Below are 26352 nucleotides of genomic sequence, written 5' to 3'. Positions count from 1 at the left end.
CAGTCGTACCTTCGCGGCCGCACCTCGCTCGGCCGCCGCCATCTTGCGAGCTCGTCGTACTGTCCGAGCGGGGAGGCTGTCTTGAGGCGGCACCGCTCACCGACACCGAGGCGGACTGGCAGCCCTGAGCGTCGCAGTCATGCCGGCCGGACCCGTGCAGGCGGTGCCCCCGCCGCCGCCCGTGCCCACGGAGCCCAAACAGGTACCTCTCCCCCGCCCCTCAGCCTGCAGCCGGAGGGTTGGCCTGGGCGCTCCTTACTCGCACAGGAATAAGCGGCCGGCCGCTATGAAGGGCTTGGAGGGACTGCAAGTCCCAAGAGGCTGCGCGCTTCCCGCGCTATGGTGGTGTTCTGGTAGCGAAATGAGTCACCCTGAACGGGGTTCTCTAAGTGGTCCGCGGAGCAGCCCCGTCGGCACGAGCCGGGAGCTTCTTAGAAATGTGGAGTCTCCGCCGTAGATCTTTTAAATAGGAATCTACATTTGAACAAAATCCTAAGGTGATTGATTTGTAAGTGTGAGAGGCGCTGATCCAGCCCATCCTCTGATCTTATGTGGCAGTTGGGGCCGCCGGCCACAGCCTTTCCCCAGTAATGGCTAATTTCCCAGCCTGCACGGTACATCTTTGGATGTTAATTCTCAGCATCTATTTCGGTGTCTGCCCCAAGCCAGACACCGTGCCAGGCTCCCACATTACCGGAATGAATGGGGCATAGTCCCTGCCTAGGGAGCTCACAGGCTAACGAGAAGACAGACATACGAGAATGCTCACCAAATGTTTATTGTCCCAATGGCCATCGATGATACAGTGCCAGCCCGCCCTTAATAAAGCTCTCCAATCTCGAATGTGCACAAACCATTGTAGTATGGTGTGATATGCCCTGTGATAGAAGTTTCAGGTACAAATCTAATGAACATTGTTTGCTGGGCTAGAAGGGATATTAAGGTAGGGAAGCCCACAAGAGTGAGAGGTAAATTTCTTTTAGAAGAAGGAATAGGAGTTTGCCAGGTAGGTGACTAGGGAAGGGAAATAGCATCCTTTATTCATCCAGCAAATATTTATTGAACACATACGCTAATCATTGCTTTGGGTTCAGAATAAGGGGGGCGGGGGGGGGGGACATGACTGAAGAAGCCATGCCTTTTCCACAAATATTTAAGTGCCCGTGTGTCCCTGGCATTTTCCCAGGCATTGGGGGAAAATAAGGTAATAGCCAGATAATATGCGCAAAGACACCGAGGTAAGAATCAAACGGTGTCTCTGATCAAGAGTAAATGAACAAGTGTTGAAGCATAGACTTAGGAGCGTAGTGGCAGGAAATGCGATTCTTACTTAGGATTTGAACTTTTCCTTGTAGACAGTAGGAAGAAAAGGGAGTGTTTTAAGCCAAATAGTGACATTTGTGTTTCAGAAATTCAGGTAGGCAGACGTGTGGAGAATCACTATGAGGGGAGGCCAGTCACGCTATTCCAAAGAGGCTGAAGGCCTGGCCGAGATTAGGGCAGAGGGGGTAGGCAGGCTCTCCAGCCAGAGTGGTGTGTTAGAATCCTGGTTCTGCCAGTTGGACATTAAGCTCTCCATCTCTCAGTTTTGTCATCTGTAATGTGGAGATATTAAGAGTTCTTGGCTGGGTCCAGTGGCTCACGCCTGTAATTCCAGCAGTTTGGGAGGCCGAGGCAGACAGATCACTTGAGGTCAGGAGTTTGAGACCAGCCTGGCCAACATAGCAAAACTGTCTCTACTAAAAATAAAAAATTAGCCAGGTGTGGTGGTGCATGTTTGTAATCCCCACTATTCGGGAGAGAATTGCTTGAACCTGGGAAGCAGAGGTTGCAGTGAGCCAAGATCATGCCACTGCACTCCAGCCTGGGCGACAGCAAGAGACTGTCTCAAAAAAAAAAAAAAAAAAGAGTACTTAATCTTATAGGCTTCTTCTAAAGGTTATAAGAGTTAATATATTTAAAGTGCTTGGGAAAAATACCTGGGATCTACTCATAGCTTGATAAAAGTGTTTTTTAAGAGACCAGGTGTCGTTCTGTCACCCAGGCTGGAATGCAGTGGTGCAGTCATAGCTTACTGCAGCCTTGAATTCTTGGGCTCAAGCAATCTTCCTACCTCAGCCTCCTGAGTCACCGGGATTATAGGTGCAAGCCATTGTGCCCAACTTGATAAACATTATTATCATCGAGTGTGGAAGCTGAGGAAGAGAGAGGAGCCCCCAACTTTCTGGCATGGGTGACTGGGTAGCTATTCCTGAGGAAAGAGGTTAGAGATGAAAGTGCCCAGTAGTTAGCTGGACCTGAAGCTGTTTAGTACACAAGAGTGTTCTGGGACATCAGTTTGGGCCAGATTGTTTAGTCTAGAGGCGGAAGTGGAGGACACCAAAAGCTGAGAAGAGAACCAAGAACAGAATTGGGCGGCGGGAGTGGGGATCTCCAGCTTCACAGTGCAGGAGGTGAAACGGGTCAGGAAGGAAACTTGAATGGAATGGTGAGCAAGATGGGAAGACAGGCAAGAATGGGGCCTAGGAGTTGAGAGTTTTGTGAAGGAGTGGTCACCATTCACGCCCAGATAATGGCTGTGGGCAGTTGTTTTTGACTTTGTCAAGAGCACTTAAAATGAATGGGGACCAGATGGGAGGCAGGGAAGTGGGACCAGCAAGACTGAAGATAACTCAGGATGTTTAGCTGCCAGAGGAAGGTGTGGGAGAAGGCAGCGGCAGAAAGGAACATGAAGGCAGAGGAGAAACTTCGTTTCTCTAAGATAAGAGACTTGACCCTTTGTTTACTAAGGGGAAGAAGCTGCTGGTGAAAAAATATTGGTACTTATGGGATCGTTAGTGCTGAGCCTTCCAGTGGAATTTCACAAAACACTTGAGCATTGAATGTTGGTTAAGACAGTGGAGTAGCGGCAGAGAGGGCATTCAGGGCAGAAGAATTTGTCAGCAGATAGTTTCCCATTTCTTTATTCAGCAAACAATCATTAAAAATTCCATGCCAAGCCCATTGCTGGGTGCAGGGTTACAGACATGGCCTGGATTCTGGAACATGGTTTCTCAGAATGTAGTCGGAGTCCCTGCATCTGAATCACCTGGGCATTTGGTAATGTAGCAGGACGAGTCGCAGACAAAACTCCTCAGACACCGGATTAAAGAAGGAAGAGGTTTTTTATTCGTCCGGGAGCGTCAGCAGACTCGTGTCTTAAGAGCCGAGCTCCCCGAAAAAGAAATTCCTAGCCCTTTAAAGGGCTTACAACTCTAAAGGTCTATGTGAAAGAGTCATAATAGATCAAGTAAGCGTGAGGAACGTGACTGGGGGCTACATACATCAGCTAACAGAACAAAAAGTTTTACAGTGCTTTCTCATACAATGTCTGGAATTTACAGATAACACCGGTAGTTTTGGTCAGGGGTTAATATTATTATTATTTTAACCACCAGGGCCAGGTGGTGGCACCAAGGTCGTCTAGCTATTTATCTTACTTCTGTTTCTTTCCAACTTTTTGCTTTCTCCCTTTTCTCCTGTCTTATAAACTAGGGAAAAGGGGAGGTTGGGGAGAAACTGGGAAGGACAACAGGAGAAGTGGTGGTCTCATACCATAGTAAAAATGCAGATTCCTGGTCTCACTGAGATAGTCCAGCTAGAGAGGAGCCAGGGAAGCTGCTCTTCTCCCTGGGTCCCCAGGAGCAGCCCCTGCAGGTGCAGTGAACTTAAGAGAACTGCTTTTCTGAAGTAGAGGGTTCTAACCTGAGGGAAGTCTGTGAATGAAAGTCTACTCTGAATGATATCCTAGAGGAGTTTTACAGTGGAGAACCTGCTCTGAACCAAGGACTTTAAAACCTTATTTCTTTTCCTGTTTGCACAGCCCACAGAAGAAGAAGCATCTTCAAAGGAGGATTCTGCACCTTCTAAGCCAGTTGTGGGGATTATTTACCCTCCTCCAGAGGTCAGAAATATTGTTGACAAGACTGCCAGCTTTGTGGCCAGGTAACAGAGCTACTTGGGTGGGTCAGAGGTGGGTTTCAGCATGAAGAGATTTCAGCACTGAATCAGCACAAGGGTTTTTAAAGAGACGTTGTTGGCTTGGGCCTTTTAGTTCATAAAAAACCACAACATGGCACTGGGGTAGGCAATAGGTAGGACTGGTGTCCCTGACACAGCACAGCAGTGGCCAAAGTGAGAATCACACTTAGCCCCACAGTCACCAGGAGCCTCTGCTTCCAAAACTGGCCTGAGGAAATGCCTGGAAAGCTGCTTCATCACAGATGGTGTGTGTCTGTGCCTGAGCTGCTGGCCTGAGGAAGATAAAAAGGGGAGTTTATTATTCTCATTGTACAAAGACCACATTCCAAGAGCCTCAAATGACCCATCTGCAAAATGGAAAAAATGCCATCTCAGAGTTGTTGTGAGGCGGGAGTGAGGTCATGGGGCTGCATGCAGTTCAGTTCCACGCAGGTGCTAGTCACCTCCTCAGATGGCATGGGCATTGCTCCGAGTTCCTCCTGTCTGTCCTCACAGTTCCATGCAGGTGCTAGCCGCCACCTCAGATAGAATGGGCATTGTTCCGAGTTCCTCCTGTCTCTCCCCACAGTTCTGTGCAGGTGCTAGCTGGCTTCTCAGATGGAATGGGCATTGGTCAGAGATCCTCTCTCTCCCCACAGTTCCATGCAGGTGCTAGCCGTCTCCTCAGATGGAATGGGTATTGCTCCGAGTTCCTCCTGTCTCTCCCCACAGTCCTGTGCAGGTGCTAGCTGGCTTCTCAGATGGAATGGGCATTGGTCAGAGATCCTCTCTCTTCCTACAGTTCCATGCCGGTGCTAGCCGCCACCTCAGATGGAATGGGAATTGCTCCGGGTTCCTCCTGTCTCTCCCCACAGTTCCACGCAGGTGCTAGCCGCCGCCTCAGATGGAATGGGAATTGCTCCGAGTTCCCCCTGTCTCTCCCCACTGTACTTACCCTCACATCCTTAGATGGAATTTTTTTACTGGCCCCTTGACTCCAAAGGTCAGTACATTCTCTAGGGTATTTAAGGTATTCCTTTGGCAGCCCACAGTCCATGTCCAGCCTACAGATGTTTTGTTTGTCCTCACAGTAATTTTTTCGAAACTCAAATTTGTTGCTACTATTTAAAAATGAGGAGGTCAGGTGCTGTGGCTCTTACTTGTAATCCTAGCACTTTGGGAGCCCAAGGTGGGAAGATCACTTGAACTCAGGAATTTGAGACTAGCCTGGGCAACATAGTGAGACCTCGTCTACAAAAAATAAAAAGTTATCTGGCTGTGGTGGCATGGGCCTGTGATCCCAGCTACTTAGGAGGCTGAGGCAAGAGGATCGGTTGGGCCCAGAAGGTTGAAGCTATAGTGAGCCATGGACTCTAGCCTGGGTGACAGTGAGACCCTGTCTCAAAAAAAACAAAACATGTAAAAATGAGATTTCACAATCAGTCTGGATTTCTGGACAGTTCCTTCATGTGTGGAAGCAGGCCCAATCAGCATGTGTTCTCCAGGGACCACGTCACTCCCCTGAGGCAGTGTCTCAGTCAGTATGCATCATTTAACGGATGGTCCTTCCTTTCCCAACCTAATAAAATTAAACATAAAGATTACTTTGGTTAGACTTTCTTTTTTTTTTTTTTTTTAAATGACATGGAGTCTCACTCTGTTGCCAGGCTGGAGTGCAGTGGTGCAGTCTCAACTCACTGCAACCTCTGCCTCCTGGGTTCAAGTGATTCTCCTGCCTCAGCCTCCCGAGTAGCTGGGACAACAGGTGTGCGCCACCACGCCCAGGTAATTTTTGTATTTTTAGTAGAGACGTGGTTTCACCGTGTTGGCCAGGCTGGTCTCAATCTCTTGACTTAATGATCCCCCAACCTGGGCCTCCCAAAGTGCTGGGATTACAGGCGTGAGCCACGGCACCAGCCTACTTTGGTTAGACTTTCACTATGTCAGCTCTGCAGATTCATCTCATTACATTTCAAGGGCTTTGATTACCTTTGAGTATTAGGTTGAAAGCTTCTCTGTGCTTGATTGAACACTGTGATGATGTTGATTGGGTCATGTCAGATTTAGACAGTGTTGTGTTTAAGATAAATGTTTAATGGCTCTTAGCAGTGTTCATGCCTCCCCTTTTCCCCTGATATTTTAAAAACAGAATATACAGAAAAGGGGAGTTGGGTGAAGAATCACCATATTCTCATTACCAGAGTAGTGTCTACCAGCTGTTTTCACATTTTTCTGTTTCCTTCTGTCCTTGGAATCCTTTTTTTAGATCCTTGTAATACTAGTAAAGATATTCCACTCTGTGTTGTAAGCATTTTTCCATTTTGCTCCATGGTCTTCATAATGCCCTGTGGTCCTTTATTAAGGGGATGCACCATGTAGAGGTGAAAGGCCTTCCTTGACTTGGCCACCATTTCTGTATTTTCCTTAGAGGAGGAGGTTTCCAGCGTTTCTTTTTTAGAGACAGAGTCTCGTTCTGACACGCAGGCAGGAGTGCAGTGGCATGATAACAGCTCACTGCAGCCTCGAACTCCTGGGCTCAAGTTATCCACCCACCTCAGCTTCCTGAGTAGCTAGGACTACAGGTGCCTGCCACCACACCCAGCTAATTTTTTTTTTTTTTTTTTTTTTTTAGTTTTTTTGTATAGATGGGGTCTTTCTGTGTTGCTCAGGTTGGTCTTGAACTCCTGGCCTCAAGTGATCCTCATGTCTCAGCCACCACAAAGTGGCTGGGATTACAGGCAGTGACCACCGCACCTGGCCTGTTCCCAACATTTCATTATGGCAAATTAAGCTGTGGGGAAATCTCTGAGCATTTTCTTTCCCTTTTAGATCGTTTCCTTAGAAGAAAATTCTGTGTGGCTCATTATTGGCTAAAAGAGCATCCTTAAAAGATTTCTTAAACATTTTGCCAAGTAGCTTTCCAATAATTTTGTGCCATCCTCTGCTGCTAAAGAAATAAGAGGATATCCAAGGTCCCTTTAAATATATATGACCAGGTTAGGTGGCTCACGCCTGTAATCCCAGCACTTTGGGAGGCCAGGGTGGGAGGATTGCTTGAACCCAGGACTTGGAGACCAGTGTAGGCAATATAGTGAGACCCCTGTCTCTACAAAAAATAAAAAAATTAGCTGGGCATGGTGGCGCATATCTGTATTTCTAGGCACTTGGGAGGATCACTTGAGCCTGAGAGGTCAAGGGTATGATCATGCCAGCGTACTCCAGCCTGGGGCGATAGAGCAAGACCCTATCTCAAAAAAAAAAAAAAAGGAAAGAAAAAAATCCAAAACCATGCACATCCCTAGATTGATTTTTAGCTATGGTGATTGCTTTTGTAGGCATTTCTAAAATCTGTGAGCCAGTGTGGTGGCTTACACCTGTAATCCCAGCACTTTGGGAAACTGAGGTGGGCAGATCACCTGAGGTCAGGAGTTCAAGACCAGCCTGGCCAACATAGTGAAACCTCGTCTCTACTAAAAATACAAAAAATTAGCCAGGTGTGGTGGCGGGCGCCTGTAGTCCCAGCTACTTGGGAGGCTGAGGCAGAAGAATCGTTTGAACCCGGGAGGCAGAGGTTGCAGTGAGCCAAGATTGTGCCACTGCACTCCCACCTGGGTGACGGAGCGAGACTCCGCCTCAAAAGTAAATAAACAAATAAATAAAATCTGTGAACTTATCGTTTACATTGCAACAAAGAGACCAATATCCGAGTTAAAGCAGGCATGCAGAACTCTGTGCTTCACTTCTCCTGGGTTCACGTGTATTTATGGAGCATGCAGTAGAAATGCACAACTGAGCGGTTTTCCAAAAGTTTTTTCACTAGGTTAGGCCTTTTCGTTTCCTGCATGTTCCTGTCAAGAAACTGAAGTGGAAATTACCCTTAAAAAGTCCCACCAGCTGGGTTGAGTCAGAATCATGTCTTTTTCTGTTGAAATCTATTCCTTCTGGTGGAGAGTATGATTCTAAAATTAACGTTAAGCTAATTTAAAGCAACCGAATAGCTTGGAATGAACATGCCAAGCCTTCTCATTGTTTTATTTTTCAGATTGTTCCCAGATGGGGTAAAGTTATGGCTTAGGCAGTGGTACAGGAGACAACCAGGGCCCCTTTTTCCAGGAGCCCTTTGTCTGCCCGAGGCATTTGCTGGGTATAGTGGCCTAGTTTAGCAGGATTTAAGTGTGCATTCACCTTCATTCTTATGTGTGGTTTGCATTATTTAAGGAGTAGGGAGAATTTTTTTTCCAAAGCATGAGGTTCCAGTTAGACTAATATACTGTCAAATTGAGACCTCATGGTGTTAGTTACACGGCAGGGTATGACCACGACTTGCTGAGGAGCCAGCCTGGGTGTCGATCACTAGTGTGGCACATAATTGCTGTGGTGGTTGATCTGGGGCACAGCACTGCCTGTACCCTGTCTCCTGCCGTCTGTCTTAAAAAAAATTTAAAAAATTTTTGTTTTCAGAGGTGAAATTTCATTTTGTTGCCCAGGCTTGGGTATGATCTTCTGGGCTCAAGTGATCCTCTCGCCTCAGCCTCCTGAGTAGCTGGGACTACAAGTGTGCGCCACTGTGCCGGGCTCCCACCCCCTCTTAAACTCACAGGCCAGGGATATGAAAGTCTGAAGAGTGGAGCTGGCTAGCTGGCACCAGATGCCGGGGCCATGCCTTGGTGTGTTTGGGGCAGTTCTAAGTACAAGGTTCTCGCCAGAGGAGCAATGGAAGGCCCCACAGACAATGTTTATGGAACAACCCCTCCTAGCCCCTTGCATTTGCAGGCCACTGTACGATTTGAAAAGACTTTGAGGGCTGGGTTCAGTGGCTCACACCTATAATCCTATCACTTTGGGAGGCCAAGGCGCTTGAGCGCAGGAGTTTGAGACCAGCCTGAGCAACATGGTGAAACCCCGTCTCTACAAAATGTAAAAAAAAAATTAGCCGAGCATGGTGGTATATGCCTGTAGTCCCAGCTACTCAGGAGGCTGAGGTGGGAGGATCCCTTGAGCCCAGGAGGTGGAGGTTGCAGTGAGCTGAGATTGTACCACTGCACTCCAGCCTGGGTGACAGAGTGAGACCCTGTCTATAAAACAAAAACACTTTGGCATCTCCTCAATAATGTTTCAAGGTAGAAAGGGAAACTGGTGTTAGCTGCATTTTACACATGGGGAAATGGAAGCAAAGAGTAGTTTGGTAACTTGCTGTGGGTCAGAGTGAGTCAGCAGTGAACCTGAGACTTGAACGTGTTCATATCTTGTGTCTTTAAGGTCCGTGTACTTTCTGACTGACACAGGTGTTGTGTATAAGTGTGGCACTTTGAATATTACTGTTGGGACATTTTAAAAATCAGGGTTCCCTAAACATCATTATAGGGACATTTTTTCATTATCCTGAGGTTTTGAAGGCTTGCTGGGGACATGGGGCATATCTGGGGAACCATCCCAGGTACAGACAGTGGTTAGAGACCTCCCTGCTGATCTTACCACACCCCTGTCATCTGAAGGTGCCTTATACAGCTGTACGAGTCTGGGTTCTTGCTGAGGATGTTTCCTGTGTGGGCCTCACCAGTATAATTGGGGTGGTTTTAGGGAGTACTTGGACAAGGCGTTAAACCAACTATTTGTTTTTTTTGTTTGTTTTTGTTTCTTAAAGACAGGGTCTTGCTCTGTTTTCCAGGCTGGAATACGGTGACACGATTCTAGCCCACTGCAGCCTCAGACTCCTGGGCACAAGTGATCCTCCCACCTCAGCCTCCTGAGTAGCTGGGACTAGAGGCACACATCACCATGCCCAGCTAATTTATTTTTATATTTTTTTGTAGAGTTAGGGTCTTTTCTTGTTGCCCAGGCTCAAATCAACTAAATTTTCATGTCTTTCAGTCTTTCTTGTTACTCAGAGGACAAAGTCTAGGTTTGGTGCTCATGTACCTTTTACACCTCTCCAGCACTTGCTACCCCTTTGAACTAAGAGAATTAGTCTCAGCAAACTTCCAGCTAAACTTTGACAGTATTACTTTGTTTTCATTATGTTCACTTTTGACTACCTTTTGTTGGTAAAGGCATACTGATTTTTTTTTAATTTGAAGTAGTAATATGTATTCTCCATCTTAAATAGATTTTTTTTAAAGTAAATTTTATTAAAAGAAATGAGCGATAGCCTAGATGGTTTTGGAAATGGCAGAACTGGAAAAGGAGCTAAGGAATGACTGGGTTCAGGGAAACCCTGTGGCAGAGGTGGCCTGGTTCAAGCTGAATGAGGCAGATGGCACTGATCGCCGATGCCAGGAGGCTAGAGGAGGACGTCTGCTGAGGGCTGGGCTGGTTTGAGCAGTGGGTGGTGGCAAGAAGGACGTTCCAATGGGCAGTGTTCTAGATCTCAGCAGGCACAAGGGAGTGGTGTTTATTCTTGTTGTTTTTTCTCCCTCCAGAAACGGGCCTGAATTTGAAGCTAGGATCCGACAGAACGAGATCAACAACCCCAAGTTCAACTTTCTGAACCCCAATGACCCTTACCATGCCTACTACCGCCACAAGGTCAGCGAGTTCAAGGAAGGGAAGGCTCAGGAGCCGTCCGCCGCCATCCCCAAGGTCATGCAGCAGCAGCAGCAGACCACCCAGCAGCAGCTGCCCCAGAAGGTTTGGAGCCCAGTGCCCCCTTCACTTATGCAGGGCTTGAGAGGGAAACAGGGATAGGGAGGGAGTACACAATTAACTCCAAACCTCACAACCACCCACGGAGAGAAGTGAGGTCGTTATCCCCATCTCTCAGAGGCAGACCGAGGCCCAGACAGCAAAGTACTGATGTTAGTTGGCATTTCCCGAGCACTGCTTGTCAAGCTCTGTGCTTGGTACTTCAGGAGTCTTGTCTCATTGACTCCTCACAGAGGCTGTATGAGGAACCTGAGAGTTGGGGGACGTGTGATTTATTCAAGGCCTTGCTCAGGGTGTGAGGGCAGTGCCGTGATGTGAGGGCAGCACTTCCTACTTGGCTGTGCTGAAGGATGCAGTGTGGCCTGTGGGCTCCTCCTTGTGCCATCCCTTCCCTTCTATCTCTTCTTCCCAGGACCCCTCCATCTGGCCTCCCCTGATACCACCTTCCCTGTGCTGAGGCCCAGCACTAGGGACTATTAGGGTTATGAATGAAGAGAGAGGCTGACATGTTTTTCCTCCTGTCCAGACCTGCCTTCTGCACTCCTGAACCATGGTGGAAAAGGCAGTCCCTCCTTTTGCAGTGGGCTATAAAGGTTGAAGTCAGGTTCTAAGACCTTGCGTTGCAATGAGGCCTAGGACCTCAGGCTACCTCAGTTTCTTCATCTGTAAAGAGGATTCACAGTACCTGTGCTACCTCATGGTTCATGCGGAGGTCATGGAAACACTTTGTACAGTGGGGTTTTCTGCACACATGTAGGCCTTCTGCACATCCATCCCTCTTGGATGGGATTTAATAAGTCCTATTCCTGTGGGATCTTCTGTCACCCAGTTTTGGCCCTCAATTTCAAGGCAGGAGCAAAGATACAGAGGGGAATGGTTCTCACTCAGCCATTCAGGAAGTTGAGGCCATAGTTGGCTGGGAAATCAATGCTCTTGTGATTTAGAATTCTCTCACACCAAGTGCTAGTGGTGTGTGCATAATTAACAGAAGTCTAGAGGTTCACGGCATCCTGCTGAGGGGTGCATGCCCATGTCCCCTCCCCTCCCCTGGAGCCTGTTCACCCCTGTGCCTCTCGCCTCATACTCCCTTTGCATCTTAGGTCCAAGCCCAAGTAATCCAAGAGACCATCGTGCCCAAAGAGCCTCCTCCTGAGTTTGAGTTCATTGCTGATCCTCCCTCTATCTCAGCCTTCGACTTGGATGTGGTGAAGCTGACGGCTCAGTTTGTGGCCAGGAATGGGCGCCAGTTTCTGACCCAGCTGATGCAGAAAGAGCAGCGCAACTACCAGTTTGACTTTCTCCGCCCACAGCACAGCCTCTTCAACTACTTCACGAAGCTAGTGGAACAGTACACCAAGGTGCCTGGGCAGGATGGGGCTGGGGTCCTGGGCCCAGGAAAGGAAAACATCTTATGCTTGGAAGCACTGTGTCCACTCACTGTCTACAAGGACATCGCTTCTCCATGGGGCCTCTGAGCAAATGTTTTGAATCCCAGTTTAATGTAAAACCTTGATTTCTATTCAGTTATTTCTTTAAGTGCAACACAGACTGCTGGTTTCTAAAGAGAAGGGAAATACATGCTTGCTAACTACCATTAGGCGATTGCCTGCTATGTGACAAGGCCACGTGGTGCTTGCTGCTTTTAAGTGTGTTTCCATTTTCAGTTGCCTAGTAAGGCCCTGAGAAGAAGCCAACCTTTAACAGTTGCCTCCTTTTACCTAACTTAGTCCTCACAAGAAGCCATGAGGTGTTTTCCCCCCATGTTTGAGAAGCAGAAACAGGCTCAGAAAGGTGAAGTCACGTACTCAAGGTCTGTCAGCTAGTAAGTACTATGCTGAGATTTAAACCACATTTGACCCTAAAACTTTGGTTCTTTAGCTTATAAAGTGCCTTAAATTGGAAACAGCATTTAAATAGGTGTTGAGAGACACTTTGATGTCATGTAAGTCAGTATAACTAACATCACTAAGAAATTATGTATGCAGCATCTTCTCATTTAATCTCCAGTAGCCTATAAGGTAGCCACTATTGCTATGTTCACTGTACAGAAGAGAAAATTGAGGTGCAGTGAAGTTAGCATGGCCAGGGTCACATAGCTAGGAGGTGGCAGGGCTGGGGCTTGAGCTCTGGCATTTTTACTCCAGACCCTAAGAACTCAACTATCATTTGACAGAGCTGCAATCAAGAATCAGGACAAGTCAGTTCTGGCATTTAAAATAATCAGATTATTAATTTATTGCAAAGTGCACTGACAGCTTTGCCTGTGGCACATTTTTCTTGCTACACATGTCATGGAGGTTGTTTTCCTTCCCTTTACAGTGGGATGGTCTGTACATCTCTTCTTCATATCCAGAAACAACACCTCAAAGATCTGACTTGAAAGGACTTGAGAATTTCCTAACTCTACTCACTTTTAAGTACATAATTAGAATTTTTTAAATGTGTGTGTTTAGAAAATGACCAAATCCAGAAGCTAGTATGGTAGCTAAAATAACAGTCATTCAAGGCCCAAGGCCCAAGGGTTTCTATAAATATGCAATATCAATTTTAAATGAACCCTGGATTAATTTCTCCCAGTGGACTGCTTCCAGGGTTAAAGGTCCCAGATCACTTTTTATTCTGTTACTTTCCTGTTTTTTTCTTCAGAACTTGGGTATTGGCATTTACCACTGTAACTGGAGGTTCCTGCTGTCTGTTTCTAGCCATGGAAGACTGAGCAGATAGATTCTTGGGGTAGAGGTGGAAGGAGGATTGGCATAGGGCCGAGCCACTTTGCCAGTGGCAGTAGAAGCTGTTGGGGCTGTTTAGAACAAAGGCAGCATTTGTTCTCTCAGTAAGTATACATTATCAGACATTATTCAGGGGGCTGGAGATGTAATCGTGAACAAAAGAGAAATCCCTGTCTTCATGGAGTTTCTAGTCTAGTGAGGAGGAGTCAAGTGCATTGTCAGTGTCTGTTACATGGTGCTAAATACTATAGAGAGAAAGCAGGGAGCAGAAATAGAGGGAGGTGGGGCAGGTACGCTGCGGTTCTGAATAGGATAGTCAGGGGGGACCTGCGTAGTGTTTTCGAAAGGATGAGAGCAGGTCAGTGTCATGAAAGCAGCCGTCTCATACTGACCGTGTTCTGGGTAATCGGCTAGTGCTTTGCATGCTTTCCTGCTAATCCTCGAAGCCACCTTTTTAAGTTCATGGTGCCAACTTTGAGTGGTGGTGCCATTATTTTGGAGAAGGAAATCAAGTTACTGAGGTTAAGTAACTTGCCCTAAGTCCCACAGCCAAGTGGAGCTGGGATTGGGACACAGAATCCCATGCTTCCTCATCTCCTGTGCTTTATCACAGGCCCAGGAAGGCTGCCTCTTTGTACTGCGTTGTAAAGCACTGACAGTTGCTTTAACTCTTCTGTATTTCAGATCTTGATTCCACCCAAAGGTTTATTTTCAAAGCTCAAGAAAGAGGCTGAAAACCCCCGAGAAGTTTTGGATCAGGTAAACTGAATAGCATTTCTTGCAACCAGTTACTGGTGGTTGGTTCTGTTTTATGTTTGAAAACAGTCTCTGAGGCAGGACCTTGTTATGTTCCAGTCATGGGAATGGTGGGAGAAAAGGCTTTGTTGGCTACAAAGGCCAAAGAAACCTGGAGTCCGGATGCTTCCCAACATACCACAACTTTCTGCTTTGCTCTCAGCCTCAATGTATCTCCCTCTTTTCCACTCTAGCTAGAAGACAGAAGGCCAGCTCCCAAGCAGATCAGAGGGTGGAATTTTCATTCTGTCCAAACTCTGCACCTGGGTGGAACCAGGTGCAAATGCCATAGTTTGGAACCATACTTCCATTCTGTTCCGAAGGAGGCGCTGACTTTGATGAAAGCCCTGGAGGTGGTAGCCTCATCAGGAGCAGACCCTGCTTCAGCGTAGCACCAAGCTGTTTCCCATCTCTGCAGGTGTGTTACCGAGTGGAATGGGCCAAATTCCAGGAACGTGAGAGGAAGAAGGAAGAAGAGGAGAAGGAGAAGGAGCGGGTGGCCTATGCTCAGATCGACTGGCATGATTTTGTGGTGGTGGAAACAGTGGACTTCCAACCCAATGAGCAAGGTAGGTCTGTGAGGAGTGACTCCAGATGGGGAGCCAGGAACTCAGACTTCCCGGGAAACCTGGTGCAGGTGTTCCCAGAGAGCAGTAGAATCTCTCAGAGGGCTTTATCAGTGCTGTCTCCTCCCTGCTCCCAAAAGACTTCAGTTCTACCACTTTGCCCAACTTAGATTCAATACGTACTTGCCAGACCCTAGATGGGCCTCTGGAGATAGCTGGAGAGAAAACAGACATAGCCCCAGCCCTTGGGGAGCTCAGACAGGGCAAATAGGTGGGTCTTTGATAAGGAATACCTTTGCCTCTGGCTCACCCTCTAGGGAACTTCCCTCCCCCCACCACGCCAGAGGAGCTGGGGGCCCGAATCCTCATTCAGGAGCGCTATGAAAAGTTTGGGGAGAGTGAGGAAGTTGAGATGGAGGTCGAGTCTGATGAGGAGGATGACAAACAGGAGAAGGCGGAGGAGCCTCCTTCCCAGCTGGACCAGGACACCCAAGTACAAGATATGGATGAGGTAAGCTGCTGGGCAGGCCTGCAGGATGACCTTTTCCCCTGAAGCCCCAGGAGGTCGAAGTGCTCTCCACCAGTCAGATCCAGCTCCCCTGTGAGCCTTGAAAGGAGGCGTGGGTCCTGAACAAGGCCATACAGCTGCCCAAGCCCAGGCAGCACAGAGCCTCTTTCCAGCTCCGGCAACAAAGATTCATTCATAGGCAGGGATCTAAAAGCTGTGCTGACCTGTTCTGTGGCCGCCTCCCTGGCCCGGACAGCCTGCTCTCACTGCCTCGTGCCAGCCCTCAGGGAACTCACTGCATTACCCTGTTGTGTTTTGAGCTCTCAGCTGGGCTCCAAGCTCCCAGAGCTTTTCTAAATGTAGCCCACGCTTCCTTTCAGGCATCCCTACCCCCTTCAAGCCAGGCCCTCTAAGCAGGCATGGAGTCTCCAGCACCAGACTGTTCTCCCCGACTCGGAAATAATTTGTGCACAGCCTGAGAAGAAAGGGCCCCTGTCTGTGGGAAATGACTTTTTCTTTCCCTCCCAGCATTGCTGTGTGAGCAGCTACCATTGATTGGCGACTCGCCGCCCCCACCCCTCGCCCCCTTGGCACTGTCCCCCCCCGGCATGTTAAGTGCTCTTGGCCTCTTGGGACTGCCTGGTGCCAGCTGCTGGAAATGCCTGGGAGGAGTGCTAGGACCATGGCCTCAGCACTCCCATTCATGCTGTGAGGAAGCAGCTTGGCTTGCTGCCGGCTGGCCTCAGCTGCCCTGGGAGGCTTAGCACATGGATGCTGGCTGGCAGAGGCCAAGGCTCCTTGCCACCCAGAGAGCTGCCAGGCTCAGCTACAGGGAGGTGGCCTCAGCCCCTCTCTGAATCCTGCCATTGCTTTGCTTTTCAGGGTTCAGATGATGAAGAAGAAGGGCAGAAAGTGCCCCCACCCCCAGAGACACCCATGCCTCCACCTCTGCCCCCAACTCCAGACCAAGTCATTGTCCGCAAGGATTATGATCCCAAAGGTAGGGAGGGCCTGCTTCCCAACCCTCGGGCTGCCCAGGAAGGTCCTGTGTGCCCTCATGTGTTCCTCACACCCGTCTTTCTAGGAGGGCTTGAGGTGCAGCTTATTGTAAAAGCATTGCAAGCCCGTCTGTTACAGGTTTCATGGTGGGAACAGGGCCCAGTCATCTCTGGTGCCCTAGTGCCTTTCACAGTGCCAGGTACAAGAGTGGCACTGAATAGATGCCTTGATGAATGATGCACGCATGAAATACCACCCTCTTAACTCAGGTGGCTGCCCACCAGTGTTCTTACTGAAACATCTGTTTCCTTTTAGCCTCCAAGCCCTTGCCTCCAGCCCCTGCTCCAGATGAGTATCTTGTGTCCCCCATTACTGGGGAGAAGATCCCCGCCAGCAAAATGCAGGAACACATGCGCATTGGACTTCTTGACCCTCGCTGGCTGGAGCAGCGGGATCGCTCCATCCGTGAGAAGCAGAGCGATGATGAGGTGTACGCACCAGGTGAGGTGGGGGTTCCAGGAGAGCCCATGGTAGTCTCCGAATTACAGCCATCTTCTTCTAAGCAAACATAGAAAGCAACAATTGAGGTCAACAAAAGCTTTTGAGGAGGGTTGCACTCTATGATATTGCAAGAGAACTCCCCACTTTCCAGAAGAACTCCCCATAGAAATTCCCCAAAGGCAGACACTGAAGGAGATGCCATGTGCCTGTTGACATCCCAGAGCAAGCTCTGGCTTTAGCTGGAAGGGCTTCCTGTGGCTGTTTAGAAGGAGAGCACTGATGGCTGGAGTACCATGAGCTCTTTGGAATGGGGCAGGAACTGTGCCACAGGTAGGAGACTGGGCTTCTAGTTTTGACTCTGCCACTTACACCATGTGGCCCTTTCCACACAGTTGCCCTCTCTAACTCACCATCTTATTTATTTATGTGTTTTATTTATGAATGACGGAGTTTCACTCTGTCTCCCAGGCTGGAGTGCAGTGGCTCCATGTTGGCTACTGCAACTTCCGCCTCTCACGTTCAAGCAGTTCTCCTGCCTCAGCCTCCCAAGTAGCTGGGATTACAGGCACGCACCACCACACCCGGCTAATTTTTGTATTTTCAGTAGAGACGGGGTTTCGCTATGTTGGCCATGCTGGTCTCGAACTCCTGACCTCAGATGTGATCCTCCTGCCTTGGCCCCTCAAAGTGCTGGGATTACAAGCATGAGCCACTGTGCCTGGCCTACCGTTCTTTTCTAAGTCAGAGGGGTTGCCCAAGCACTGGGTTTATAGGCTTAGATTGGGCAGCTTTCCCCGAGCCCAGAGGACAAGAGTTGGGGCCCCGAGTCACCCTCATCCCATGGAACCAGCCTCCTCCCTGCACACCAGAAAAGCTGCTCTCTTGTCAGGACACCTGGTTTATTTTCTCTTTCTATCCTCTGCCTCTGTTTTGTGACTGTACAGGTCTGGATATTGAGAGCAGCTTGAAGCAGTTGGCTGAGCGGCGTACTGACATCTTCGGTGTAGAGGAAACAGCCATTGGTAAGAAGATCGGTGAGGAGGAGATCCAGAAGCCAGAGGAAAAGGTGCGGCTAAAGTGGAACCTAGTGCCTTCTCTGCCCCCCGTCTTCCATACTTGGTCTTAGTTCCAGAAGCATTGTGGCTTTGCTTTCACTTGCAGGTGACCTGGGATGGCCACTCAGGCAGCATGGCCCGGACCCAGCAGGCTGCCCAGGCCAACATCACCCTCCAGGAGCAGATTGAGGCCATTCACAAGGCCAAAGGCCTGGTGCCAGAGGATGACACTAAAGAGAAGATTGGCCCCAGCAAGCCCAATGAAATCCCTCAACAGCCACCGCCACCATCTTCAGCCACCAACATCCCCAGCTCGGCCCCACCCATCACTTCAGTGCCCCGACCACCCACAGTAAGCCAGCATCTACCCTGGAACTGACTTTTTAGAGCTTCATTCTTGAGGTCGGACACTGTTGGCTGAGAAGTGCAGCTGCCTTATAGTGGGGCCTGAGTGTTGGGTGGGTCAGTTTGAAAGAGAAAGAGCCCTTTAAATGCAAGTGGGAACCTCTCTCTTGATCTGTTTGTGGAGGAGGGTTGGAACAGGGAGGGAGGTAAGTGGCAAATATGAGAAACCAGTTGGCATCAGAGAAGGGCTGCAGGGCTTATTGGGTCTTTGAGGACTGCTGGCTTGTCTCCAGGAGAGACTTAGTCGAGGTCTCGGCCTCTTTTTTTTTTTTTTTTTTTTGAGATGAAGTTTTGCTCTTGTCGCCCAGGCTGGAGTGCAATGGCATGATCTTGGCTCACCGCAACCTCCGCCTCCCGAGTTCAAGTGATTCTCGTGCCTCAGCCTCCCAAGTAGCTGGGATTACAGGGATGCGCCACCATGCCCGGCTAATTTTGTATTTTTAGTAGAGATGAGGTTTCTCCGTGTTGGTCAGGCTGGTCTCGAACTCCCGACCTCCGGTGATCTGCCTGCCTCAGCTTCCCAAAGTGCTGAGATTACAGGCATGAGCCACTGTGCCCGGCCAAGGTCTCAGCCTCTTTAGTGACTCTCTCAGTGTTTGCCAAAGTAGCAGGTCGAGTTTGACCCGCCAAGTCCCAAGTAGAGAGAGTGTCATCCTCGGGCTCTCAGCAGCTCAGTTCCTATTGGACGCCCAGTGTAGGCCACAGTTTCTCAGTCCCAGGGGGCCAGTACGTAGTTGTCTAACCTCCATCCTCAGAGCTGTAGGCAGCCAGTTGCCAACTGTCTGTGACCTTGGAGTCCAACTTTGGCTTCCTGTAACCTGTGGGTCTCTTTCCTGCACAGATGCCACCTCCAGTTCGTACTACAGTTGTCTCCGCAGTACCCGTCATGCCCCGGCCCCCAATGGCATCTGTGGTCCGGCTGCCCCCAGGCTCAGTGATCGCCCCCATGCCGCCCATCATCCACGCGCCCAGAATCAACGTGGTGCCCATGCCTCCCTCGGCCCCTCCTATCATGGCCCCCCGCCCACCCCCCATGATTGTGCCAACAGGTCAGTATCTCTTGCATCATTTTCCAGGCCATTAGTTCAGGGACCACGGGCCAAGTACTGTCAGCAGAGCAGTGGCTGATGCTAGTGCCAGCTGTTCCAGCAGGGTATCCAGCCCAGAGGAGAGCCCTGGCTTCCCATTGAAAGATCTGCAACCCTAGAGCTGGGAGCCACCATTCCTGGTAGAAATGAGAGGCTGAAATGGTGTAGCCAGTGTCTGTGCATTCAGGGATCAGGTCCCCAACAGGCTCAGAGGCCTGAGAGATGCTTGTTGCTTGGCACTAGCTCCATCCATCAGTCCTGCCCCTCCTGCAGTCCTCTGCTGTCCAATCTGGGCAGCCTCCCAGGTCCCCCTGCCAGGGAACCTGCTGGCTGCCAGACTTAGCAGGGAACAGCACTTGACACCTCTGACTAGAGGAAACCTTTGCAACCTTCCCTCTCAACTTTTCATCAGCCCTGAGTCCTGGGCCCCTTCTGCCCTCTCATGGGGCTGCTTATTCTTATCTTTGCAGCCTTTGTGCCTGCTCCACCTGTGGCACCTGTCCCAGCTCCAGCCCCAATGCCCCCTGTTCATCCCCCACCTCCCATGGAAGATGAGCCCACCTCCAAAAAACTGAAGACAGAGGACAGCCTCATGCCAGAGGAGGAGTTCCTGCGCAGAAACAAGGTATGTAATCCCAGAATGCTGCTGAAGTTTCTAGCTGGAGGGTTCAGTCCTGCCCCTGTCGTACACTTGCGAAACTGACCCTATTTCACTCCCAGTCTTGGCTTCTGGGGCCTAGGTCAGCTGTTGGAGGCATCTAAGGGCTTCTGAGCACACGGTGAATGTGGGGCCAACAATTGGAGGAGCAGAGAGCATTGGTGGTGATGGTGATGGTAGTGGTGGCAGAGGTGGTGACTGTGGTGGTCCCTCTGGTGTAGACTTACAGAGGCCAACAGGGAGACCCAGCAGCACGGGCAGCACAACTCACGTGTGAGAGGGACCCTAGACACCTGGAGGAAATTGTGTGTGGTGGTTTAAAATTTACTGTGGCCTTCCTCCCCAGCTCTAGCCCTTAGGAGGTCTGCCTGTTGGGTGGGATCCTGTTGGGGTCCTGGAATAAGGGGAGGTGGGGACCTTGTCACTGCCAATCGCTAGGGAAGCTGTCAGGCTGCAGTAAGGAGACAGAAACAGCCCCGGCCTCTGCTCCCCCAATGTATTTGACCAAATTGTTTCGTTTTGTTTTTGCAACCTCTGCCTCCCGGGTTCAAGTGATTGTTATGCCTCAGCCTCTGGAGTAGCTGGGATTACAGGTGTGCACCACACACCCAGTTAATTTTTGTATTTTTAGTATTTTAGTAGAGATGGGGTTTCGCCACGTTGTCCAGGCTTGTCTCGAACTCCTGGCCGTAAGTGATCCACCACGCTGGCCTCCCAAAGTGCTGGGATTACAGGTGTGAGCCACCGCACCCGCTCTGTTTGTTTTTTAATAATAGTTCCCATTTCTTAAACGCTTAACTGAAGTACCAGGATAGAGCTAAGCACTTTACAGACACTTCCCCTCAATACTCAAAACAGTCATGAACCCTGTCTGGTGGATAATGACATTGAGGCTCAGACAAACCTTGTTAGCTGGGAAGCTGAGTTGGGAATCCAGGTCTTCTGACCCTGCAGGTCATATTCTTTTCCCTTGGGGTGTGCAGAGTATTTTCACTAAAGTTCTTCAGTTTAGCTCCAGACTCACCAAGAGACAAGATAGAGATTGTTTTAAAGAAAAGAAACCTAATCTTGCAAAGGGGGGTGACTTGTACAACCTCACAAGGGGTATCAGTGGTGAATCAGGCCAGAATCCAGGAGCCCAGATGCACAGGTGACATTGTCTGGACAGGCCTAGGGATAGCAGAGCATAGTTCTTGATTGGCTGCGAGCTCCCTAGGCATAATGACCACCTCCTGTTTTGTAGGGTCCAGTGTCCATCAAAGTCCAGGTGCCCAACATGCAGGATAAGACGGAATGGAAACTGAATGGGCAGGTGCTGGTCTTCACCCTCCCACTCACGGACCAGGTATGGGTACTGCCAGAAACTGGCATCAGGTGCATGGGAACCAAGCATTCAGGGGAAAGCTTCCTCTAGCTGGCCTTACCAAGGAGTTGAATGACCGCTGCTTGATCCCACAGGTCTCTGTCATTAAGGTGAAGATTCATGAAGCCACAGGCATGCCTGCAGGGAAACAGAAGCTACAGTATGAGGTGAGTCAGTTTGTCCACAGACCTGCCCCTTGGGTCCTGACATCCCTGCTTTCACAGAAGCTAAATCTCTCATGGAAGCTAAAAGGGGAGTGGAGTGATATCTGGGTGTGGCCATCTGAATCCATCCTAGAAGTCATGATGCTGGCTGGGAGTGTTGGGGCAGGTGTGCCCAACAATGCAAGGCTCTGGTGGGGTCACAGTAGAGTCTTGTATGGGATCTGTAAGATTCTTTGTCTCAATGACTGGGCATAGAGATTTAGTGATAAGACTTAGGCATGCTCTGGTGGGTTCCTGATCCAGTGGTTGGGCCATCCCTGCCAGTATGACCTCAGGCAGCCTGACTTGGAGGTGATAGTCTAGCCCCGCCTGATGCCAGGTCACACAGAGGCGTTAACGTTCTTCTTCTCTGAACTTGAACAAATGCCTGCTCTGGGCCTCAGTTATCTCTATCCATTGAGGCTGTTGGGCTAAGTGATCCCTAAAGGTCTTGTGATTTCAGAGTCAGAGCTCCATGGAGTTGGCGAGGGGCCAACTTTTTGGGGAGTTGAGCTTTTGAGTCAAATGTTGACAAAGGGGAGGAGCGTAATTGGTGGGAAGAAAGGAAACAGTGGGAGGAATGAGAGGCCTCCAGTCCCCAACACCCTACCTTCTCACAAGCTCCTGTATTTGCTAAGTCCAGAGTGCAAACAGACCAAGTGCACAGTTGTAAGGTTGCAGCGGTATGCCCAAGGCTGGGTTGCCCCACGCTAAGGCACGCTGTCTGTTTTCCAGGGTATCTTCATCAAAGATTCCAACTCACTGGCTTACTACAACATGGCCAATGGCGCAGTCATCCACCTGGCCCTCAAGGAGAGAGGCGGGAGGAAGAAGTAGACAAGAGGAACCTGCTGTCAAGTCCCTGCCATTTTGCCTCTCCTGTCTCCCACCCCCTGCCCCAGACCCAGGAGCCCCCCTGAGGCTTTGCCTTGCCTGCATATTTGTTTCGCTCTTACTCAGTTTGGGAATTCAAATTGTCCTGCAGAGGTTCATTCCCCTCACCCTTTCCCCACATTGGTAAGAGTAGCTGGGTTTTCTAAGCCACTCTCTGGAATCTCTTCGTGTTAGGGTCTCGATTTGAGGACATTCATTTCTTCAGCAGTCCATTAGCAACTGAGAGCCCAGGGATGTCCTACAGGATAGTTTCATAGTGACAAGTGGCACTTGGCTAATAGAATATGGCTGATATTGTCATTAATCATTTTGTACCTTGACATGGGTTGTCTAATAAAATTCGGACCCTTCTTGTGAAATCAGTTAAATAAGACTTGTCTTGGTCACCTGTGCCCTGTCCAGACTCGAGGCAGTGGTAACACTGCACAGTGCTATGTGGCTTCTCTTTGAGGATTTTTGGGTTTTGTAACTAAATTCTTGCTGCCCTCATACTTTTTATGTATTAGAATCATATTCGTATTGCCCTTTTAAAACATTGGGATCCTCCAAAGGCCTGCCCCATGTATTTAACAGTAATACAGGAAGCATGGCAGGCACCATGCAAACCAAGGATGGATGGTGCAGTCCCTGTGTCAGTGGGCGGTGGTTTCCTGCTGGCCTGGAATCACTCATCACCTGATTGATTGGCTCTGTGGTCCTGGGCAGGTGCCTCATAGGTGTGTGGATATGATGACGTTTCTTTAAAATGTATGTATTTAACAAATACTTAATTGTACTAAGGTCATGTACCAAGGATTTGATAAAGTTTAAATAATTTACTCTCTACTTTTATCCATTTTAACTCATGTAATCCTCATGTGAGTATTCCTATTTAACACTTGAGTAAACTGAGGCACAGAGAACATAAGTTGCATGCCCATAGTCACACACTGTGAAAGTGAAAAGAGAATGTGTGCAAAACACGTCACAGTCCTGGTTTCTGAGTAAAGGCAGGCTGTTATCTTTAGAATCAAGCTATCACAGGGAGATAGGCAATGCTGTGGGTGTTGGAGGAAGGTGAGAGCCTGTTGCTAACAATTTCCTGGTTTTAAAGCTAAGGCTGATTTCATTGGGAAGATCTCACATGTGTGTAGCCCCTGAGAGTTCCCAGTGCCTTTTATTTGCAGTCCTTCCATTTGGACCTCCTAGCTGCCCCATCAGGTCATCTCCAGGGCTCAGAGGGGTGAGACCATTTCCCAAGGTCACAGAACCAGCTCTCTAGTCACCACCCTGCCTCTCCCTCTCACCCAGAGTCAGTACCAGTTTTATGGCTTTATTACAAACTGCTGGGTCCCTCCCATTTTCAACTTGATTGATGGGATGTCATCCCTTATCCTGTCTGACATTTGCCTCTGGCCTGGTTGCTAGAAGTTTGCCCCAGGGGCAAGAGTTGAAATTTGGCTTCCTGAGGTGGGCTTTGTGGTTTGCGTCCCTAAAGTGAGCCCACTACTGGTTGCTTGTCCATGGCCAACACCAGAAATCCCCTGAGCACTACCTGGGTCTCATTCCAAGAAGGAAGAGGGTCAGGAGACCTGGGGAGTCTCATATTCCAAGCTCTTCTTTCTTTCTGGGAGCAGTGGGCAGTTCATGGTGTCAGGGCACTCACCCCCACAGACTGGCAAACCCTGCAGAACTTCTGTGGCTGAGGCTGTGACCGGAGGCCAGGAATGCCGTTGGGTGGAATGTGAGTGAATGGGCCCTTTGAGCTGCCCTCTAGAGAGCAAATCCAGTTTCCTGGAGCTCCTGAATGAATATCTGTACTGGCTCGCTCAGATGCAGAAGCTCCATTGACCATGAGGCCTTGTGAACATCAGTGGCCACAGGCCCAGTGTGCTGCTTGGCACTGCACTAGTTTAGGACCTGCAGCATGTAGGTAGCGTCCTAGTGTTTATAATACAAAGCTGCTCTGCACAGCTTTTCTGATTCTTCTTGCAATCTCCTGAGGATTATCTGCCCCATTTTTAAAACGAGGTGGAATGCCCAAGGTCATGTAGCCAGTGAGTGCTCTGGAAAGCCAAAGCAGCTCATCCCTTCCTGGGGACCACACTGCTCTGCTCCACCAGACCACACTATGAAATAGGAATAAATGCTCCTGTTGCAGGACTGCTGGGAAAACAGGTGGGGTGGGACTTAAGTCACCATAATTTTGAAGACTTGCACGCAGAGGGCTCCAGGAATTGTAGACATTAAGGAATTTCACTTTCAGTTCTACCCACTACTTAAGTACTTGTCATGTACTCTTAGAGGAGGCCAGTAATGATCAGAACCATTTCACTTTAAAATTAATAATATTGTATTAGAGAATATATTAAATGGTTATATTGGGTTATGTTAGGATATATACTTGAATGGAAATACATGTACTATTAGCAATCATATTTCATTTATCCCTGTAATTAGACAAGAAAGCATAATATAGCTCTACTCATGGGTACACATACCAGTGTATAAGATTTTTAGAAGTTTACTTTTTAAAAATAAAAGCAAAATGTGAGATCTTAGAGTTATGATCATTAACTCTACCAGATATGGAGATTTGCTGTTAACTATTCTGTATTGTTACATTTTTTTAATTCTGCATTGTTGCCAGGTGTAGTGGCTCACACCTGTAATCCCAGCACTTTGGGAGGCCGAGGCGGGCGGATCACCTGAGGTCGGGAGTTCAAGACCAGCCTGACCAACATGGAGAAACCCTGTCTCTACTAAAAATACAAAATTAGCCGGGCATGGTGGCACATGCCTGTAATCCCAGCTACTTGGGAGGCTGAGGCAGGAGGATCGCTTGAACCCAGGAGGTGGAGGTTGTGGTGAGCTGAGATAGCACCATTGCACTCCAGCCTGGGCAACAAGATTGAAACTCTGTCTAAAAAAAAAAAAAAAAGGCTGCATTGTTATATAAAAGAACACTGCCTGGTGAGTGCCCTGACACCATGCCCTGACACTGCTCCCAGCATGTAAGTGAACAATTCTAGGTACCCCTGGACACTACAGTCCATGAAGCAGGACAAGATAAACTCCTGCCAGGCACAGTGACACACCTGTAGTTCCAGCTGCTTGGGAGGTTGAGGTAAGAGGATTGCTTGAGCCAGGAAGTTCAAAGTCAGCTTAGACAACATAGTGAGAACTCATCTCTAAAAAAGTTTTTTTAAATTTAAATTAAAATAGATCATTACAGAGAATACTGTTATAACAGGTGGCAGGTGCCTGTAATCCCAGCTACTTGGGAGGCTGAGGCAGGAGAATCTCTTGAACCCGGGAGGTGGAGGTTGCAGTGAGCCAGGATCACACCACTGCACTCCAGCCTGGGCAACAGAGCAAGACTCCGTCTCAAAAAAAAAAAAAAAAAAAAAGGGCATCTGGACTTTTGCTCATGGCCAGTGCTCACAGGTTTCCTGAGCACATGCCAACTGCACATTCCAGGATCCAGGAGAGGGGCCTATGTGAGATCCTCAAGCCCAGCTGTTGGGAATGACCCCAGCAGGATGAGACTCTGGGATATCAACACATTCTATCTTCAAAAGAATGTCTCCAACAGCCAGTTCACCAGGATGTTCCACAGCATTGCCTAAGGCCTCTTAAATTCTTTATTCCAGTGAACCACGTGATTCTGCCGGGCTCCTTTCTGATCATTTATTCATTGGTTCACTGTTCCCCTTGCTTTCTCACTCCAATCTAACAACACAGCCTCCTTCTCCTTCAAGGGGAAACAGCATCTGCTGCCATGCTTGTACACTATTCTCAGTCCTGCAGAAGGGGTCCCTCATTTTCAGCCCATACCACCTCCCCAACACCTACTCCAGCATTCTCCATACCTTACCTGGCTTTATTTTCTTATTCTCACTACCTGATAGATGTTCTGTGCTTGTTCATGTTGTCCCTCCTCCACTGGACTATAAACTCTACTGGGC

The 26352-nt window shown here is 48.9% G+C and overlaps 1 protein-coding gene across 1 annotated transcript; it reads left to right on the top strand.

Moving 5' to 3' along the window:
* Positions 1-5: 5 nt before the first annotated feature.
* On the top strand, positions 6-22773 carry SF3A1 (splicing factor 3a subunit 1). The gene is made up of 16 exons (XM_003812016.7): positions 6-202; positions 3863-3984; positions 10419-10626; positions 11742-11999; positions 14055-14129; positions 14584-14734; positions 15049-15242; positions 16122-16239; positions 16554-16739; positions 17684-17805; positions 17901-18146; positions 19041-19248; positions 19758-19912; positions 21189-21290; positions 21404-21475; positions 22247-22773. Exons 1-16 carry the CDS (start codon positions 140-142, stop codon positions 22346-22348), a joined length of 2382 nt encoding a protein of 793 aa, XP_003812064.2. The 5' UTR covers positions 6-139; the 3' UTR covers positions 22349-22773.
* The last annotated feature ends 3579 nt before the right edge of the window (positions 22774-26352 follow it).

The sequence above is a fragment of the Pan paniscus genome, chromosome 23 (assembly GCF_029289425.2).
Source record: "Pan paniscus chromosome 23, NHGRI_mPanPan1-v2.0_pri, whole genome shotgun sequence".
Lineage (NCBI taxonomy): Eukaryota > Metazoa > Chordata > Mammalia > Primates > Hominidae > Pan > Pan paniscus.
This window is presented reverse-complemented; position numbering and strand designations above follow the sequence as displayed.

Excerpts from the sequence above, each read along its gene's own strand:
- SF3A1 (XM_003812016.7), top strand. The coding sequence starts at position 140 with ATGCCGGCCGGACCCGTGCAGGCGGTGCCCCCGCCGCCGCCCGTGCCC. Across the intron at positions 19,913-21,188 it reads AGTTCCTGCGCAGAAACAAG|GGTCCAGTGTCCATCAAAGT; the intron begins GTATGTAATCCC and ends CCTGTTTTGTAG. Across the intron at positions 21,476-22,246 it reads AACAGAAGCTACAGTATGAG|GGTATCTTCATCAAAGATTC; the intron begins GTGAGTCAGTTT and ends TCTGTTTTCCAG.